Below are 18,059 nucleotides of genomic sequence, written 5' to 3'. Positions count from 1 at the left end.
ACGTTAAACCCCCTAAACCTAAACCAAACCTTATTTGCTGCCATTGCCTCTCCAGTGAAATTATGTTATTATATTGTGTTAATTTTATGTCGAGTACCAGATGTTAGTATCAGCTACGGCTGCTTTTGTGCTTGTGTTGCCGAGTTATGAAGGCGCAGGGGCCTAGTCAGGTGGTCCTCGTTACGCCTTTTGCCTCTCTTCCATGGCTCTATTGTCAAAAGCATAAAGAAATCAAATTAAAATGTGGATATGAACGAACACGGCTTTATTGTTTCTAAATAGGCAGCTACAGCTTCGAAGCAATGTTAGGTAACGAGGAAACTCTTCGACGTAGCGTTTGGTAGCCGAAGCGAATAAATTCCAGCATGAAGGAGGTTTCACAATGGTATCACGCTGTTGAAAGCTTCTCGGTTCGCAGCCAGATACCCTTGTCCGGAACCAATAGGATGAAGCTGGCACGAAAGCTACCCGCCGTCTGAAAAAGTGGGGCATAAATTCAGTATGACAACTTCATTATTCTTTTACACAGCTTATCCTTCTTGCTTCGTTGGCACTCTGTTAATAAGTATAAATTTTTTCACAATCTTATAATTACAACTAAATATCTGGAAAACTGAATTCTTCAGCATATGTCAATCCATGCACAGTATATTTTTTCCTTACTGGACTGTGTGAGCTATTTTTCATATTGTGTCAGTTACATAAGCCAAAGAAGGCCCCATCGCAGCAAAGTCAATCAACATATAACAAACGAATTGGGTGTAATCTAAATCAGGGAATGGTGAAGCAAGATAAAGAGCGAATTAATGATTGAGTATTTAATTTCAGGTGTGGCACATGGTCTGAATAACCAGGCCCATAAAATACCGGATAATTCAAACTCAAGCGAAGAAATTAGCACACAAGCTATACAGTTTGCTAAATATGAGAACATAAAATAGCGAGGCAAATATAAAATTTAATTACTCAGTCTATGAGGCTGAAAAAGTTCATGTGGAAAGGTGTAAGCGTGTAAGTGAAAGGGTAAGAAATTTATGACCAGGGAAGGATATGGCCTGTTTCATCAGGCGTGGTGGCTGTTTAAGCGAGAAAATAAGGATAGATGATGCGAGCGAGAGGTGATATGAGTGGTCTCCGGTATAAAGTAAATGGATGTGTAGTTGTTGCCAATAGATTGAGAGCGCCGGCGCTAGTGGAGGAATGTTATTAGTTGATAAAGGAGAATGCAAAGGTGTCAACGTAGAAGGTAAGTACGAATGAAGTGTGCAAGAATATTGATTGTTAATGTGCTCAGGAACAGAACAGGTATCATGGACGCATGATCGAAACGAAAGGCTACTACTGAGTGACTGAATGAATGTATAAAAGAGCCAGTAAAGAATGAATGTGGGTGCAGGTGACAATAGTTGGGAAGGATCTTTTGACATGAAATCTTGTATGTGGGGGAACGTGCCAATAAGAGGATCGCTACTCTATCGAATCTTTATTTACCTTTGGTTCTCCTTCACTTGGGGTCAACTTATGCCGGGAGACTAGCGTGGCCAGCGTTACCCTCATAATGAGCTCCGAGTACCGCGATGCGATGCAATTCCTGGGTCCAGCACCGAAGGGTAGGTATGCCATTGGCGTTATTTTATGCTTGTTTTCACTGCTGAATCTGTATTATTCGTAAGAAACAGAACAATTAGGGGAAATTCTCCACATACTCTACCGGCTCTCGTAGAGCTTGGTATTTGCAAAAACAAGTGGTTATCATTTCACAGGGAATGAATACCTGCAATTTTTATCCTGGCTACTATACCTATTTTCGGTCCACAACACGATTCACTCGAAAAAACGTTACCCGCTGTCTTCCATAATAGTCATTTACTTATGTAACCTGCTCGGTACAATGACAGGGTAGCTTATGCAAAATAATTCGCCAAGTATGCGGAAAATTCTAGAATTTTACGTATTTGGCGAACATGCGGCAAACTCTACTTATACTGTGGAGGAATGTCATTCCTGGCTCAAGGAGTAGCCACCTGCACAGAACATATTTTCACAAGTCGAGCTTTCTGGGGGCAAAAATTTTGAAAATTTCAAAATTTTAAGACACTCTTACGGGAATATAGAAGGTAAAGGTCCAATATTCTGATATGTAGAAAAATTTTTTTTTGAAGTGTTTCATTGGTCGCATCGAACAGTTACGACTGTCACAAAAAACCAACTGGGAACCGTTTTGACGATAGCAAAAACGTGAATAGAAAAAAAAGTGCAAGATTACCGTCGCGTGTTCTGTGAGTATATTGATTGCTACAGTGACATCTTACATTATATGAAAAAAATGCATTCATAAACGGTTTCCTGCTCAAAAATGTTTTTGTCCAGAATTGCTGAGTATGTCTGCGCCATTCGGGGATGGTGAGGAAGGAAAAACTTCCTTCGGCCACACCTATATAGCTGCATTAATTATGTTGTGCGCTCATCCGAGAGTAGCTTTACGAGTGCGAATGTAGACATTGAAGTCCTTTTAGAGTTTAAGGTATTTAGACAGAAAAGATAAACACTTCTTCCCATTTTTTTTAGAGAAAGCCGATTGTACATCCCTCATTGATACGTTGCGTTTCCTTCATATGGCAATTGTATTCTTGGCGCATTTCAGTCCATTCAACAGTAGATGGACTGGTGTGTTCTTTTCCAGCTATTACTATATCACACAGCTTTCTTTCGATAACGGCATCGATTGTGCAGTCTTTCGGAACCAATACCTCCCACGTGCTCCTGTTAGCACTATGACGCTAAATTCATTGCCACCAGGGGTGCTAGCGCTGAAAACAGTCCCTAGCCGTGTGTTCATCTGGTTTCCTTCAGCTTATTTAGTGGGTGCCCTGGTACTTTACTCGTACTTTTACCGCTCCAACTTACTGCAGTGTTAATCTTAGGCACTGAAAAAAGTCTCTGCCGTTTTCTTTTTCTTTTTATCGGACCGAATCTTAATTGCATGGTTTTTCGTTATTCCTTTTATTGCTGGCGCCTGTACGTTCCCTCATGCGAATTGCAACGAAAGCTGCTTGTTCCTAGTAGCGCAGAACTGGCAATCATGGTGAGGCTTTAAGTGTTATCATAACAAGCACTGAGACAAAGTGATAATTACGTGGCGTTAAGTTCGACTTTCAGGAATCGGTTTCATTCACCGCTCTGAAAACAAGTTTTTCCTTGCAACTTCTCAACTTCTTCAAATTGAGCTTCCTGTTTTACAACAAAAATACGCAGAAAAGGAAATCGCATTGGATAGAAATATTGCAAAAGCGCTGCAGCCGTTTGCATTTCCACTAGCTTCAGTTATTCGTTTTCCCACCTCGTGAGTGCTGTATCCTAACTGATAATGAGCTTTAACGATGAGGATATAACCCAGAGCTAAATGTCGGCATATCTTTCCATTAAAGACTCTTTTAAATCCGTTATTCGACTTACTGTCCTATGGGAGCTCCAAGAAAATTATAAGAGTTCTTTGGTTCTTTGCGTCAGTCCGTGTTGGTTGTTGAAACCGTAAGGCCTTGTAATTATTTTGGGCTACGTTTGCACCTTTTTATTCCTTCATGTATAAGCTAATATTTAGCATTTAAGAAACTGTTGGGCTCCCTTAAATGTGTTTTATTGAGCAACGCAGCTCCGTATTATATTCCCCTGTTGTGTTTCAATGAGTTTCGTTATAATAGCGGCAGGGCGGCGCTGTTCTGCATCCTTCTACAGAAGCTACAGATAATTTTCTCTGTTAGTATGCAATTGCTTGGCCTAGTCCTGCTTCATGTTAACGCTACTACTTGTGACAGACGCCGAAGGTTAAATAACGGTTTAAAGCGTACCTGTCAGGATTGAATTTCTCCGGTTCACTCCAAAACTTTGGGTCGTAGTGCATCCTGAGCACGGGCACCCCTATGACAGTGTCCTTTGGAAAACGAATGCCTTTGTATTCGTAATCCTGGTCGCAGGCACGCTGCACAAACCTAGAAAAAAATTTACATTCTGTAAACGGCTGAAATACAATAAAAGGAAAACGGAGTAAAAAGTAATTTTGGACTCGATTGACTGGTTACTGATTCTAATGATATCAGAACACTCTCGCCGGAAACAGAGATTTCATTTTCTAGAAGCCGCAAACAACAGCAACAGCGTCTGTATCACAACGTTTGACATGCATGCAGGGAAGGAGAGTCCAGCCGCTGCTAAGCGGCGGTATAGACAAGAAAAGAATAACTCTTCCGATCCTGAGATTGTCGTCTGGTAGTTGGCTTGAACCGAATAAGAATGCTGGAATCTGTGTGCACGTGAAACAAGGTATAATCGCTGTCAGACATCTCCCTTCGATGACGGTGAATAATAGTGAAACCTGCTGTGTTAGGCTTCTGGAAAGCGGCATTATCATCCAAGGAGTCTACGTGGCACCGGGAGCATCTGTCAAGCAGACCATTGATGTGGTTATTACGTGTATACCAGCCTACGGCACGGTTTCACAGTTGTGTGTGACTGAGTGATTTCAGCAGGAAACAGGACTCTCTTAGTCGTCAGTGTATGAAATAAAAGTTTGACTTTAATTTAGCTTCGGACCCTCAAGTGCAGACTACAGAATGAGGAACTACTGTAGAGCTTGCATACTAAACAGGCTCTACCAAATCAAAGTACTGTATCGACAAAATTAAGACCACTGCATGCTACTTCACAGATCATCGGGCAGTCTTCGTCTCTGTCAAGCAAAGTAAATAAAAGATGTGTATACCCAACGTCTCTCATTGCTAAACACAACAAGCTTAGCCAGGGAAACGTACCTCTCGCTACGTATATCCTGGCATAGTCGAGCTAAGCCACTGCCAATGTTTGTTAAAAAATTAACATGCCAACAAAGAGGCAGAGGAACATATTTTCGAGTAATTATTCAAGGAAATAGTCCTCAGTTTCCTTTTAACGCTTGTGCACTTAAGTTTTATGTATTTAAAGACTAACAGCTACTTGAGGTAACAGGAAAGAACTAATGGTAATTAAATGTGCATGTCAGTGGACTGCACAGGCTGCCTTATTATTTTCATTTTTACAGCAGCTTGAAAGAGCAGCTAGTTTCCCTCTACTTCTCTGGCTAATTAATCTAAAAAAGGTACAGGAATGAGACTAGGATATTGTTAGTCTCCGAGCCTTTAAGACGGAGAAAACAAAGAAAGAATATAATGACAGATAATTTTGTGATGCTGTTGCCAATTCTCATGTTTTAGTTATTTCTCTATGCATGAAAATTCGCCTTTACGCATGAGGGAGCCGTGAGAAGCCGAATCTCAAGTGTAAGAATCACATTTCGGTTGTAGGTTTTCTTCCTCACAACGATGCCTAAGGCATGAATATGCATGGATGGCCACGTTATGCTCGTCAACAACCGTCCAACAATTTATTATCGAGTTTCTTCGTTTACATGTTTCAGTTTCGGTTCCAACAGCCGAGCGAGTAAGAGAAGGCACAATATAATCGTTACTTCGTTTTTATTAAGTACAGCATTTATGCCAGCCTGTCCCAAAAGCAAGACCTCAACGAGTGAAGAAGCAGCGGTCTTTATCGCAGTTTATATTGAGCTTCATGTGACCTATGTCGACCTTTGACGTCACAGCCATCCCTCGACACTTGGAACGAAAGCCGAAACTAGTTAGAGAAGAAATTCGGAATGTAAACATTTATTGCTGGTACACGTATACCACATGGCGATCCTCGCATATTATTGTCTTGCGCACCATTATTTAGAAGAAAACACGGAACAAAACAATGTGTCTACTCTCCTTTAAGCGCTGCAGTTTGACCATTTTACGGGTGAAAACCTTCTCTAGTCGCAGCTACAGCCGCAGGATATTGTAATAAATGTCCTTTATGTCCTATCTGTGCCCAGAATCCCCCTCCTCCCGCCTTCCTTTTAGCTCCAAATGCTGTCACATTTACACCGCAACCTTTAACTTTCCTCCCCGTACATAAATCAGCCAACTGAAGCGGTCCTGCATTACACATAACTCGCATACTGCAGCGCGTCTACGCTATCTTGATTACGGGTGCATTGTTTCTTAACTATGATGTAAAACTAAAGCAGGATCCGGAAGGGCGAGGGAATGGAGGAAGGGAATCCGTAGAGGAAGAGGAGTTTAGGTTAGGTTATTTTTGTTTAAATTTCCAAAGCGACTCAGGCTATGAGGGACGCCGTATTCAAGGGCTCCGGAAATTTCCACCACCTGGGGTTCTTTAATGTTCACTGACATCGCAGAGTACCCGAGCCTCCAGCATTTCGCTTCCATCGAAATGCGTCCACCGCGGCCGGGATCGAACCTGCGTCTTTCGGGTCAGCAGCCGAGCGCCATCAACACTGAGCCGCGGCGGCGGCGGCGGCTAAGGAAGGGGAGTATTGGCGCCCATCACTGAAAGCAGTAGTTAGTGGGAACGGTTGTTCGTTTGGAACAGAGCTGGCTGCAACTTTTGTAAGCAGGGCGATGCTCTTTAAACCGCGGGGCCATAACGCGGAAAACTTTGTGTTTAAGAAATCGAAAAAATTAAATGTACTTGATTTAGTTATTATTTAGTGCTTCGAACGCATTCTTTTGGGAAATTTTGTTTCCTACGTACACTGTACTTTCTCGCAGCAGACGAAAATAGGTTCCAGTCCTCCTTTTTGGTTTCGCGCTCAGAGCTTCGTTTGAAAATGCCTTACCCATGAAGTGAAGGGTACATCCGTAGGGCTTCTGATATCACCTGACCGAGATATTCCATTCCGCATATGTTGTCGTACGTCAACTCCCCCTGCGCAATAAAAAAGAAAACAGCAGGTCGGCATTGCATTAAACATTTCATACCGTCATACAAAACCTCTGTCTTACTGCTGAAGACTTGGCGGTGTGAGTAAATACGAAGTATAGTGTATAGAGCTAGTATTTCGTGAGTAGGTAAAAATAAATCGCGCTCTGTTATGCTCACGGATTCCTAAATCAAGTTGCGTTTTACAGTCCCCATTTCAAACTTGTGCTCTTGGTTTAGTGTGGCAGTAGCAGCGAACAGACACGCCACTGGTCTCGTTTCCAGCAGCAAAATTTCGGGACTAGTTTATTCATTTGTGGCTCGCGCTGGCTTAAATTTGGGCTTTGTTAGGGTCGAAAAGTCAAGAAGCCTGTTTACTTGCGTGTTTTGTTGCTCACGTAAGACAAATTGGGTCTTCGCGCAACATGAATTCGGGCATCTAATATAAAAACCCACGAGACACAAAAGCTTTTTGGTGCTTAACAGACTGCATGGTCACATTTAAGGTGTGTCGATCATCATGAACCAGGGTTTAAAAATAGTCTTTACTATTTGCTTTCACCAGGGCAAATGATGAGGCAGTGAGAGCCTTAGGGCTCTGGAAAACACGTTATTTCTGCTCAGAACTTTTTTTACAGATATGTGGCGGGGCATAATCACCACAGAGAATAGATAAGCAGGAACAAACAGGAGCTAACTCACATCTTTTGTCATTGCTTCCCTAACTTCCTGTCTGAGACGGTCTTGAACGTCTTGATGCATTGCCAGGAGGTAGGTGGCAAACGTGAGTGGTGTAGCAACTGCATCAATCCTGGAAGGAGATACTTTAAAAGTTTATTATCGCATTCTTCGAGCGACTCAGGTTCAAGTACTGCTGTCCTCGGAGAAGTAAACCTCGTCTTTTCGAAGCAAACCCATTGAAGTCTTAAAAAGAGAGCAACGTTTCAAGACGCAATATTTTGTGTGCACACGTATGCTGCTGAACACAAAGTTCTTCTTCTTTATTTATTAAAAAAAAACTGCTTGATAACCACTCAAGCTCACAACAAATTTTGTTCTGTTCTAAACGTAGCGCATCATTGATCGCGGTGAGATTTTAAAAAGTCCCGTCTGCCCAACGCTAATAACCGCACGCGAGAAATTTTAATTTTTTACTTCTCTTGTTCTCAAAGAACGCTTTGTAGCAAGGTTTGGTACGACTCTCTAATGGTGATTTTTTTGTTTTCTGTTGGTTGTTGCACGATGTACTGTACAGCAAACGTGTTCGGATATGCTATAGTGGTTGCCACTTCTGTCAAGGATGGGATGGCATCGTCAGAAGAAAATGCATTTAGCCTTCTCGCCCAGGACAAATTCTGGATATTTTTGCCCCATATAAACTTTTCTACTGATACCACTACTAACACTGCAATCCGACATGCCCACAACTGTAGATTATACCTGGTACAGTGGCACAGTGTCATCGTCCTCTGGAATCCAACCCAGCACTTCTTCTACAGCTGCTTGCTGCAGCTTTCCTTGAGGAATAGGACAGCCAGGACGTGCGCTTGTCATTAGTCACATATATGTGAAACGTATTTTGCCTCCTTTAATGGCACGATCTCGGTGGTAGTGACTGCTTACAAGACATCTCTATTTTACTGTGACTCGAATTGTTTGCTACACAGTGGTCAGATGGCTTAACTATACAAGGCTCCCCTTCTTTATGAATGTTCATTTCGAACGCGTAACAGGCTTTGCTACAGGATAAAAGTATCGACAGCAGCTTGGGTATGTTGGTTATTAATTTGCAATGAAACAGCACAGAAAGTTGGAACAAGACAGGTCTGTCTCTTGCCCTGTCTTCTTTAAGCGCCTGTCTCATGTGCTGGCTCGTCGTTTTGCGCTGTTCTATCATAAATGAATAACAAATATGCTCAAACTGCTGTCCTGGCAAAGTTCATTTCTTGTTCTTCGGGCTCTTTTCAATAAGAGGATCGTGACAGCGCCTGCCTCCTGACTTGTAACTTCGTTCTGCGCTGTTCAAAAAAAAAGGAGAAAATTTAAAACTTGTTTCGCGCCAGTCATAAAATATGGATCTCAATCATCTTTGACACCTTCATTGTCATTACGTTTTCATACTTGACTTCATTCTAGCGATTCTCCAAGACGTTACCCGGCAATTTTATGTTTTACATTTCGCGGAAAATACAATGATTTTGTTCCCTCTAGCCATGGGACTTTGAACTTAAGGAACACCAAAGCGTAAAAAAGAGCCCAGAAAGATTGGGATTTTCTACTAAAACTACGCATTCCAAAATTGGGTAATTACTGTCAGATGTCACGAGAAATGTGTTCGTTTGTGATTTAATAAGCAATATTAAAAGCGGTATGAAAACCATTGGCTTTAAATATTATTAAATGAGTTCTTCATCAAGAAATCAACAAATGCTGTGAACAAGGACTATATAATCTGCTCCTGAGAAACTGTCCACCAGTTTAATTGAAGCTTTCATGTCGAGCTCAGTAAAAGGTTTTACGAGGCGGGATAGCGTCCCAGAGCAACACAGGCGGTGAAGGACGCCGCAGAAGGGCTCCGGATAATTTCAATAACTTGGGGTTTTTTAACGTGCACTGACATCGCACAGTACACGGGCCTTCCAAGTTTCGCCTTCACTGAAATACGACCACTGTGGCCGGGATCTAATCCGCGTCTTTCCGGTCAACAGCCGAGTTCTATAACCACTGAGCCACCGCGGCGGCTATTTGTGCTTCGTACATGCATTGCACCAGTAGCACGAAACGCAGCGCACAAATTTAAAAGCGACGCAGTGCGGTAAAAAAGAATGATGGAAATTGGCATGGCGAACAACGACCACGTATTTTTTCTCCGGATGTCTAATTTTTTCTTCTCTTATTCCTAACTTGTGGGTGTGAGGGTACATGAGCGATTTTGCTTTATCCCGGAAATGGAAAATGCCCGCCGCGGTGGCTGAGTGGTTTGAGCGTTTGGCTGCTGATCCGGAGTACCAGGGTTCGAACCCGACCGTGGAGACAGGGTTTTGATGTAGGCAAAACGCAAAGGCGCCCGTGTGCTGTGCAATGTCAGTGCACGTTAAAGATCCCCAGGGAGTCGAAAATATTTCGGAGCCCTCCACTACGGCACCTCTCTCTTCCTTTCTTCTCTCAGTCCCTCCTTATTCCCTTCTCTTACGGCGCGGTTCAGGTGTCCGCTGAAAAGTGCATCTGCAGTACGAAAAAAAAGCGCTAAAAAAGGTACTCACGCTGCGATTATGAATAGGGTGCCGTTCGCCAGTGTTCGAGTGCGGCATGTTAGATGCACCTTCCTGTCCCCAGCTTAAAAGATAAGTGATAAAGCGCATGCGTTTGCCACCATCAGCACAAAGTTCGAATTACACAAGAATGGTAGAAAAATATGCCAACACCAAAGTGAGAAAACATTTCCAGCAAAGGGCTATAGCAATTCATGTCCATTCGAAGAGTCGGTGGAACAATTACACTTAATCGTAATGCGTCCTATAAGCACATTTGTCCGCCATAAATGCGTGTTCATCATCTAAGTCTTGTTTTTGCTAAATGCTAGGTAGCAGGTAAAGTCCCGAGCAGAACCTCAGCATTTTCGCGGAGGTGCAATCAGGATACTTCTATGATACAAATGTCTGAATTTCTGGCGGACGAGAACAGCAGCAGCTTGCCGGTAAGGCGTTCTTGAAAGACGGATTGAGAGTGTGGTTTGCGGGAGCTGCTGATGTTTATTATGGCACATGAAAGAATGGGAAATAAACTGCCTGAATTCCGCGCTCTGGACACTTTTCAGCCTTATTTGTTTTTATACAAGATTTTTTACTTGCACAATTCATTCCGTTACGTAAACATGCAGCTTTGAGTGCGGCAAACAGCTCATTGCCAACGTAATGACTGAAGAACGACCAAACGAAGTCGAAATACGCAAGGCGTTGATAGCATAAATGATGGGTTATGAAGGGAGATAGTGCAGATTAAAGTGCAGGACCCGAAAGAATAGAAGTAGTGGGCGGCAGTGATGAAGCAAGACGAGTTGTTCATGCATTTTTTAATCTTTTTTGGCAGGCTTTCACCACTGTTGTCTAAGTATTCCTTTCTTGCAATGCGAATATCTGTCCCCAAGTGCTGTCGACGCCATCTGCATTCAAGGTCTTTTTCAATGTTTCTTCACTAATCTTGCTGCAAGCAATATGCCGCTTCATTCTGTATGCACTGTCCATATGTAATCTTTCAAGCTCACTGCTTTAGGTGAAATATTTCATGCGGAATACCTGTCTTCCCGCCACTCGCTTCATAAACACAGTTGTACGTTTTGAACAAGGTCGTGTTTTCTAAACATTCATCAATACTGAAACGCTGCGCACACAACATCAATTTTCTTCATTCCTAAGGAAGTCAAACCGTGAACTCACATTTGCTTTCTTTCACTGGCTCAAAATTAATTTGTGGGCTGTCTTCGGATTCAGCATTCAACAAGATTTGTAAGAGATCCGCTTTTTTGGCCTATTTCAGGGAGAGAGATCGTAATTTTTAATGTATTATTTCGGCTCAGGTGTACCAAAATGAGGCGCTGCATAGGATAGACGGACGAAAAAAAGGCAACTGCCACTGACACAAAGGGAACAATAAAAAACTGTTATCAATTATAGTGGTGCTGAATGTGGCAGACAATGAAGTGACTAGATCTCGGATAGCAAAGTTTCACAGAAAGTGGAAAAAATTACATGCGCATGCACCCTCTAGCACGCGAACCCACAACCTCCTCATATTCATTGCAGTGTTTTATATCTACTGCGTCAAGGCTGGTGCAGTTTCACTTTCTGTTTGTTCTTCTGAGTATACGTTTTTCTTTGCCAAAGAGTGTTCACCAGTTGCACCCCGCGAGCAAGCGGCGCATGCAGAACATACTCTCATACCCTAAGGTTTGGTGCTTGTTAATGTTCGAGACTTGGTCACATGCAACACAATAAAACTTGAATGTAGAATGTGAGAGCGCTGCCCATGGCATGCAGAGGCAGTGAATGTGGATTCTATAGGTTGGCGGCATGTGGTCATCTATTTCATTCTCTGTACACTTGCAGTCTAACTAAAATATTTACACAACAAATTCTTCACTATGATGCACAAAACTAAAAGCAAATGCTACTTGCGAATGTGTATGCGACCGTTTGCTATCTTTCATTTGTTTTTAGTGCTGTGTTTGAGACCCCCTTGAGAACGGTTAGTTTTCACGTGTCATTTTTCGCACACAATCGCGCATGCAAAAGGAAAAAAAAGCCCAGCTTTGCTGAGGGAATCGAAATGCAAAAACATAGCCATCCAGATAAGCTGTAAGCCATACTTGAGTCCTGGAATACCGGAGCACCGAGTTCATGAGCATCCTCAGAAGCAATTTGAATCAGCAAACAAAAATGTTGATGGGGCTCAGCGTTCTGAAGTCCAGATGATGCACTACGATTGGGAGCAGAGCCTACACTGTGAAAGAGTGGCTTTTTCTCGTAGATAAGCTTGAAGCCTACAGTACAGCCCAAGAAAATTTACAGTTGCCCTTAGCAAACAACGTGAGCGATTTTTACTGTATACCTACCACGCAACATTAGGCCTTCTCTGGATTAGCGCAGAGCATAGCGGAGCATAATTTAACAATGTAACAGATATTTTTAAGTTTTTTCCTCGCACAGTATGGGACCGGAACGATGCGTTACTGACAGTTACTCAGCATATTTTAAAAAATGAGTAATTTTGTGCTTGCTTGTTCTTGATTTCTTCATTATTGCTTTATAAAATAATCGAATGACCATCTGCTTGGACCCAAGTGTCTGCAGTACATACTAAAAAAAAAACTAATAAGTAAATAATTGCTTTAAACGTCGTACTTCCAAATTGTTCAGGGGCTGTAAGTGTTAAGTGGTGAATTCAGCTTTAATAGGCGTGGAGTATCTTTGCTTTATTTGGGAGATTAGTTAGTGTTCCCACTAAACAATAAACTTTCCATTCAGGCCGGGGACAATCACATGCCGACGGTTTAAATTTTACCAGACATACAAGCTGTGTGAGCATTGGTGCATTAGGAACTATAGCCAGCTCTTTTAGGGTAGCTATATTCCTAAGTACTGTAGATAGTTTGCTTACAATTATCTGTTGTTTCAAACTGACAGGCAGTGTTCTCTGGTCATGATTCTGTATATTCGCTGTAATAAGAACATCCGCGAAGTATATAGATAAAAAATAAGCCCCTTTTTTAATAATCAGTGAGAAGATAAGAATTCCCCTTTCCACTATATTGCAGGGTTCTCTGGTCATGATTCTCTATATTCGCTGTAATAAGAACATCCGCGAAGTATATAGATGAAAAATAAGCCCCTTTTTTAATAATCAGTCAGAAGATATGAATTCCCCTTTCCACTATATTGCTTGGCTTAAAACTCTTCTTCCCAAACATTTCCACAACCCATTGTCACAACCACTGATAATAGCTATCGCAATGAGTAAAGAAACTCACCCCATTGATCCTTCGTCGTTCTTCGAAACGAGGGCCAAAATACGCAAGAACGGTGTCCATGGGAACACCCCGGGACAAGCCGTACTTGAGCAGTGGCTTGAAAAGGAACGGCAGCTCAGAGATGGAATCTGCACGAATGACAGCAAACGCAAATGGCGTGCTTTTAGGCGTGGCACGTTGAAGAAAATTAGAAAAAACCTATTTCTCCATTTCGAATCTGACCTGCACAGCCGCCGCGTGCCACCTTTGCAGACCGTTTGCTGCGCTGGCACCAATACGCAAGTCTCAATTCTCCGATCTTTGCACCTTCACAATGAGGACGTGACGCACGCCGCATGAAATGCAAATCTACAGTACAGTTTCCACCCGCCGCAGTGGCTCAGGGGTTAGGGCGCTCGGCTACTGATCCGAAATTCCCGGGTTCGAACCCGACCACGGCGGCTGCGTCTTTATGGAGGCAAAACGATAAGGCGCCTGTGTGCTGTGCGATGTCAGTGCACGTCAAAGGTCCCCAGGTGGTCGAAATTAATGCCAGAACCCTCCCCTACGGCTCCTCTTTCTCCATTTCTTCTTTCACTCTCTCCTTTATCCCTTTCCTTGAGGCGCGGTTCAGGTGTCCAACGATATATGAGACAGATACTGCGCCATTTCCGTTCCCCCAAACCCAACGCACCAACCAACAGTACAATCTCCACCTGCGGCTACTTTAAGGAGAGCATTCTTGGAAGGAATCTGGAAACGACGAAAGCCAGCCTCTGACCTGATTTGCTCAAAAGAATCCTGAGAGAACAGGATCAGCCCAGCACGCGCTAACGAACATTTTGCGTCGATTCTATATTTCGAGCAAATTCTAAATTCTGCGACAAAAGCAGTGAGGACGGAAAGCGTTGAAACTATACGTCTCCTTCTCCAGAGATTGTACAGATTTTGTCAGAACTTTGGAGCCCACCCAATGCTGATTGGTCGCTTTGCCGCAGGTGCGACCGATAACAGCAATGTTTCGTTATGAGACGTTCAACCACAATATGCCCGGTGCTCGGGACGCGACTCGCCCTACCGCTGGGCTCCGTGATAATGCCTGACTACACATCTTACGCATAAGTCCTCAGCACTGAAATGTGATCTGTCTCTCAGAACATGGTTTTATGGTTTATGGGGTTTGACGTCCCAAAGCGACTCAGGCTATGAGAGACGCCGTAGTGAAGGGATCCGGAAGTTTTGACCACCAGGGGTTCTCTAACGTGCACTAACATCGCACAGTACACGGGCCTCTAGAATTTTGCCTTCATTGACCGCCGTGATCTGCATCGAACCCGTTTTGTGCAGCGCTTCAGAACATGGCATGACCTGGCGTGTAAGATTGCATTTTTGGGCACAGAGCGGAAAACAATTACTTCCAATTATTTAGTATTCACGCGGGCTCTTCTGACGGGCTCTTCTTGCAGCAAGCTTTCCTAAAATGCTGCAATAAATGTTAGTAATCCCTGAAGCATTTTTGAAGAGCCAGTTCTGCGTAGACTACTGTATGTGGCACTATGCTACTGGAAAGTTAATCATCGCAAAGAAAACAATACTACGTGAATGACAAAAAAATGGCCTTTTCTGACATTCGCACTAAAAACCACATTTTCGTCGTACGCTCTATGCTCTCACTGGAGGTGTTAAACTGTCTTCTCTAAATGAGCCGCAACACTACATAGTCGATTATGGAGTGTAATGCTATCAATTCTACAAACGAAAAGTCAGCCCATGCTATGTCTTTGATAATTGCATGTGCAAAGGCAGCAAAAACTGGGTAGGGCGAAACGAAAACGACAAGTCAAGGGTTGTACACACACGAGCACTCAGTCACTTTTGTGGAACAAGTATTTTTGTATAGGTGACCGTGTTTCACGCTAATCCTTTATCTTGGATGTCATTTCTCAGATTTGTTTATGATTGCCCACTTTCCTTATATTTTGCTTTATTGATAAGATTTCGGTGCTAAACGTTGGCAGTCTAGATATTGTTTTAGATATTTTAGATTAATGAGGTGCTTGCCAAACCTTCACTTATTTCATCCACTTCTGTGGCGCCGTATTGTATTCTTGATTCTATATTCGGCATTCAAAATCCACGACATACCTATATAGCAGGTGCCTCGAAACTATTCGGCTTGAGGGCCGCAGTGTCAATTTGTGAAGGCGATGGGGGTGAGAAATAATGAAGATAAATAAAAATCGATTGCAAAATATCAATAAATACGGTTTTCGGGTATAAATAATCGCTTCCGCCACACTTTAAACGCTTTGTTGAAATTTCAAGGCAATGAAGAACAAATATGGAGGATAACTTTCAACGGTATTACGCACTATTACACAGAAATGCAGATACAACAATATCGAAACGTACCGAAACATACCGAAAATTTAGTTATTCGTTTGCTCATTGTAGTAGGATGAGATTTGGCGGACATTAGCTCTTGCATCATGTAGTTATGCTTGCAGTTTTTCCGGCGGACGGCATGTTCGCAAACACTATTTGGATACCTCCCCAGCATTCCGCTAGGGTCCCACGCCGTGCGGATACTACATTCTATCTCGTCTATACCCAGGCACAAAAAGCCACGCCTCAACTTGTGTTAACTGACTGCGCCGAGTTTATAGTTAAAGGTGTGAACCCTACCAAACTGTAGACTAAAGACCGTGAAGCTCAGCTTGCGTGGCCGCGTACGGATTGAATACGATCACGAATAACACCTCCGAACCGATGCATCTCCGTGGCCTGGCCTCATGGGCGCGTAGGGTCGGGATCCACACACCACTTAGGGAGTGATGTCCGCCCTCATGCTTTTGTAGCGAGAGCTACACTCGGCTACCAGTCGAGCATTTCGTGGTGGCTGGAAGAGGGCAGTTGTGCGCACGCGCAGTTGCCATGGCAACTAGAGAGACCCCACAGCTGCGCCGCGTTCTTCGTCGCCGCCTCGCCCCAAGCCGCTCTATCACCCGAACCGCGCGTCGCAGGCGCAGCATTGCGTATAAAAGGCAGAGATGTAATGGGCGGCTGTATCCCAACGTTTGACATGCGTGCAAAGAAGGAGAGTCCAGCCGCTGCTAAACGGCGCTATAGACAAGAGGAGATTAACTCTTCCGATCCCGAGGTTGTCGCGTAGCACTTGGCTACTGAACAGAGAGAGAATAAGCGTATGAAGGCGCAGAGAGCAGCGGAGACGCCAGAACAGAGAGAAGAACAGGTTGGCAAACGGAGATGCCAGGCTGCCGATTGTAATAGATGGCATATAGCCGCTGAAATGGGGCCTGTGGAAGACGGCGCGTAGCCGCTGACATGGAGCCTATATGTCTCTCATTTCTAAACATACAGTGACCACAACAAGCTCAGCCAGGGAAACGTACCTCTCGCTACGTATATCCTGGCATAGCCGAGCTAAGCCACTGCCAATTTTTTTAGCTACTTTGGGTTGATGTGGGCCACAAGTTTTCGTTTGGAGGCACCTGCAGTACTGCGCCGTAAGCAATACCAAGTCATAGAGATTAGCCTCTTACTGATTAGCACCATCTTGCTCTCGCCGAACATGCCCGTGCACTGGCGGCACTTGAGGAGAAGCTTGCAGGCCGCCTCGTCCCCTCGCTGTACGTCTGTACGGGTGCCGTGAAACACCCCCATGGCCACGTCCATTGCCAGGCGAAGCACGTGGTCGTGCATGTTGACTACACCGTCCTGCTTTGCCGCGGCCACCTCGATCATGTCCGCAAAGAGGCTGGCACGATCTTTCATTATGATCACAGCCTGCGAAGAGGAAGCGAAAATTGGACACATTATGCTGCTATCTCTTGGCGAAACGCCGTCTTCTGCGTTTCATTAGACTCTTTTATCCTTTTTCAGGTGACCAACCGAATGGTCACATCAAACTCCAAAATTCTTGGAAAGACGTTTCTCAAGCCCTTCCCCCTCCTTCAGCGCTTAGTCTGTGTGGACACTTGATATGCTTTGTACTTCGTTGAATGACAATGAACAGAATAGCGAGAACGCGATTGATATGAACGCTTTCGGTAAAAGTAAAACCTTAAGTGTTGGCCCTGTCTTAGGTGTCATGCATTGCAGCGTTTAGAAACACCATCGTTATCATCCGACTAACTGCGTCCACTGCACGACAAAGGCCTCTCCCATATTTCTAAGTAACCCTTTTTTGTGCAAGCTTCAGCCACCTTATGTGAGGAAACTTCCTAATCTTGTTCACACGCCTGACTTACTTAAGCACCCCGTTAGGCTTACTCTGTCTGGGCACCCCGACCGTTACAGTTCGTTTTCCTTGTCTTTGCATTACACTCCGTGTCATTGTTGAATGCTTCTATTTGTTTTTATTATGATATTAATAATTCGCGTTTGTTTACTGGCTTCCATTGCTAATGTCTTGTTTCTTAACGTTACGCATATCACTTTCCTTCGCATAGCTCACAGCGTTGTGCTTAGCGCAAGTTGAATCCTTTGCGTTAGCCTTCAAGTTCCTGCCCCACAGGTGAGAAGCTATTGCTGTCATGTATGTTTCTATTGACGGTTATTGGTATACCGATGTTCCTCACCTGATAGTCCCTGCAAAATGCACTCCACTCCAATCATATTCGTCTAGTTACTTAATGCTCGTGGTTCGGATTCACGGTGAAAACTGGCCCTTAGCAGAGATATTCCCTCAAAACATGTGCACACAGTTGACTATTTTGTTCTCTGAACACGTTGTGAC

General features: G+C 43.6%; 1 protein-coding gene across 3 annotated transcripts in view; it reads right to left on the bottom strand.

The window, feature by feature from the left end:
- Positions 1-252: 252 nt before the first annotated feature.
- The window catches only part of LOC144110065 (cytochrome P450 3A31-like), a 39,602-nt gene continuing 21,795 nt past the window's right edge, over positions 253-18,059 (bottom strand). For all 3 annotated transcript variants that reach the window (XM_077642872.1, XM_077642874.1, XM_077642875.1), the window contains exons 6-14: positions 16,864-17,107; positions 13,322-13,449; positions 11,232-11,322; positions 10,059-10,131; positions 7,498-7,606; positions 6,713-6,801; positions 3,849-3,989; positions 1,492-1,657; positions 253-475 (exon numbers count right to left, since the gene is read on the bottom strand). In XM_077642872.1, coding sequence (XP_077498998.1) covers positions 389-475; positions 1,492-1,657; positions 3,849-3,989; positions 6,713-6,801; positions 7,498-7,606; positions 10,059-10,131; positions 11,232-11,322; positions 13,322-13,449; positions 16,864-17,107 — 1,128 coding nt within the window. In that variant the 3' untranslated portion in view covers positions 253-388. The remainder of the gene's footprint in view (positions 476-1,491; positions 1,658-3,848; positions 3,990-6,712; positions 6,802-7,497; positions 7,607-10,058; positions 10,132-11,231; positions 11,323-13,321; positions 13,450-16,863; positions 17,108-18,059) is intronic.

Source organism: Amblyomma americanum, chromosome 11 (genome assembly GCF_052857255.1).
Source record: "Amblyomma americanum isolate KBUSLIRL-KWMA chromosome 11, ASM5285725v1, whole genome shotgun sequence".
In the NCBI taxonomy this organism is placed as follows: Eukaryota; Metazoa; Arthropoda; class Arachnida; order Ixodida; family Ixodidae; genus Amblyomma; species Amblyomma americanum.
This window is presented reverse-complemented; position numbering and strand designations above follow the sequence as displayed.